Here is a 2,580-nt window from a genome sequence, read left to right as displayed (position 1 = left end):
ATTAAACAGCCTCTTTTCTTGCTGTCAGCTGGTCTGGCTGTTTATCAATCTGTCTGTCGGCAGAGCAGTTTATTCGCAGGTCTGACGTTTTGTTCGTTGACAGCTCTGATTTTATGGCTCTGTTGCAGTACACCTCTCCTTCTGATCGTATAGTGTTTTGGTGGTTTGCTGTACTAAAAGTGAATCTCAAACTTCCATTCTCTACAGATTTCGAGTTAGTTTACCTTTATGAATTTTGCCAAGAGAATCCATGATGGTGATGGCCAAGCAAGGAGAACCTACAGTATACAGGATTTCATTGGACGCACGCGCCTGGCCCAAAGTTAACTTCCGGTTTGTGTTTGGTTATAATATAACAATTTATTTTATATTTAATTTATATTAATATTAATTTAGATTAATATTTTATTGCATATTCATTGTATTAAATTAAAACTACTCAACAGTTATTGATTTTTTGTGGAGGTCTACCGGAAGTTAAAGGGACAGTTCACCCAAAAATTCTGTCATCATTTACTCACCCTCGCGTTGTTCCAAATCTGTATACATTTCTTTGTTTTGATGAACACAGAGAAAGATATTTGGAAAAATGCTTGTAACCAAACAGTACTAGGCCAACATTGACTACCACATAAAAATGACAATGGTTGTCAGAAGTGCCCCAGAACTGTTTGCTTTCATACATTCTTCGAAATATCTCCTTTTGTGTTATTTTTATGTTAAGCTATTTTTCCTATATAGTAGTTAATGGTGGACAAGAAGTGTTTGGTTACAAGCATTCTTCCAAATATCTTTCTCTGTGTTCATCATCGTGACCCTACTCCCAAAAACTCCCTGACAGCCTTCTTTCACAGAACTCACCATCATTTAGGAAAAATATACAAAACTATATATTTAACAAACATGGATTACACGCACTAAACTGCAAGTGTACTTACAGTATACCAAGCATGCAGGAATTTCCTTCTTAAAACTTAATCTGCAATAACGGTAAAGCACTGCAAACTTTAAGTACTTCAAATAATAATGTGTCCTCACAAATACAGTGAAAGATTTCAGGTGGTGCTCTTTAGTAAATGCAAATAAATACTTATAAACCAGCCAAATCATGTTTACTTTACATCTAATGTCAGCAGGATTGAGTGAGGGTTAGGTAATCGAAAACATCATTAGCCTGGTATGAAAACAATGGAGGATGTCCTTACTAATATTGTGAAACACACTTGTGTGCATTTGTGTGTGTGAGGGGTGCACGGGCACTAATTAAAGGGTTTTAGAATGACTTTGTCCAGGCTTCCGGGAGCAAAGAGAGGAGAAGAGGTGGGGGGGATTTAGTATTAGTGTTTATTCGGTACACTATAACCGCCAATTAAAGAGTTAATAGCTTTCTATCGTTTAATCTGAAACCTCTGTATAACCTCCCTCACCCATAACAGGGAAGATATTAGAAAAAAGTGATGAGATCATCAGATGACCAACTCAATCTGTAAATGACTCTTTCTTTTGTGGAACACAACCGAAGATCTTTTGAGAAATGTCTCAGTGGTTTTGTGTCCATACAATGGAAGTCAATGAGGGACGATGTTGTTTGGTTACCGACATTCTTCAAAATTTCTTCTTTTGTGTTCTGCAGAAGAAAGAAAGTCATACAGGTTTGGAATGACATGAGAGTGAGGTGGACCTGCATCAGAAGTGACAGATGACCAATCTATGAAAAGATGGAGCGCCAACATGCATCCATAACTCAGGACAGTATAACCTGTGCACTAAATATAAGGACCCATACATCAAACGATACGGCCCTACAGTAAGTACACTATTAGTTCAAGTGCATGTGTGCGAGTCTATGGAGGAAAGTGTGTTGAAAGGCTCTGTGTGTGTGTGATGTGCTAACTCACTCAGAGGTGGCAGCTTGGGTAATTAAGAGCAGAGCTGTTGTCAGGTTGCCTCATTATGACATGAATGGCAGTTTGTCACTCTCCTCCTCCTCTATTAAACAGCCTCTTTTCTTGCTGTCAGCTGGTCTGGCTGTTTATCAATCTGTCTGTCGGCAGAGCAGTTTATTCGCAGGTCTGACGTTTTGTTCATTGACAGCTCTGATTTTATGGCTCTGTTGCAGTACACCTCTCCTTCTGATCGTATTGTATGTGTTTTGGTTGTTTGCTGTACTAAAAGTGAATCTAAGAGTTTGAGATCAAACTGCATAAACTTCCATTCTCTACAGATTTCGAGTTAGATTACCTTTATGAATTTTGCCAAGAGATACAGTGCATTTAAGGTGTATTTTAAAGTATTAACTAAGAATTTAACCCATGATGCTGATGGCCAAGCAAACCTACAGTATACAGGATTTCATTGGACGCACGTGCCTGGCCCAAAGTTGACTTCAGGTTTGTGTTTGGTTATAATATAACAATTTATTTTATATTTAATTTAGATTAATATTAATTCAGATGAAATAAAAAACAATGTTCTCATGCAAATGATAATTTACATATTTTAATTTTACTATATGTTATATTAGTCTTATCAGACCATTCATGTGTCAATTTATTCACTTAATTTAATTAATTAACTACC

General features: G+C 36.9%; 1 protein-coding gene across 1 annotated transcript in view; it reads left to right on the top strand.

Annotated features, from left to right (window-relative positions):
• LOC130563183 (polyunsaturated fatty acid lipoxygenase ALOX8-like) overlaps positions 1–153 on the top strand; it is a 6,071-nt gene extending 5,918 nt beyond the window's left edge. The window contains exon 12 of the mRNA XM_057348612.1: positions 129–153. Coding sequence (XP_057204595.1) covers positions 129–153 — 25 coding nt within the window. The remainder of the gene's footprint in view (positions 1–128) is intronic.
• Positions 154–2,580: the final 2,427 nt, after the last annotated feature.

The sequence above is a fragment of the Triplophysa rosa genome, linkage group LG12 (assembly GCF_024868665.1).
Source record: "Triplophysa rosa linkage group LG12, Trosa_1v2, whole genome shotgun sequence".
NCBI lineage: Eukaryota > Metazoa > Chordata > Actinopteri > Cypriniformes > Nemacheilidae > Triplophysa > Triplophysa rosa.
The sequence above is the reverse complement of the archived record's forward strand: the minus strand, read 5'-3'. Positions and strand labels throughout refer to the sequence as shown.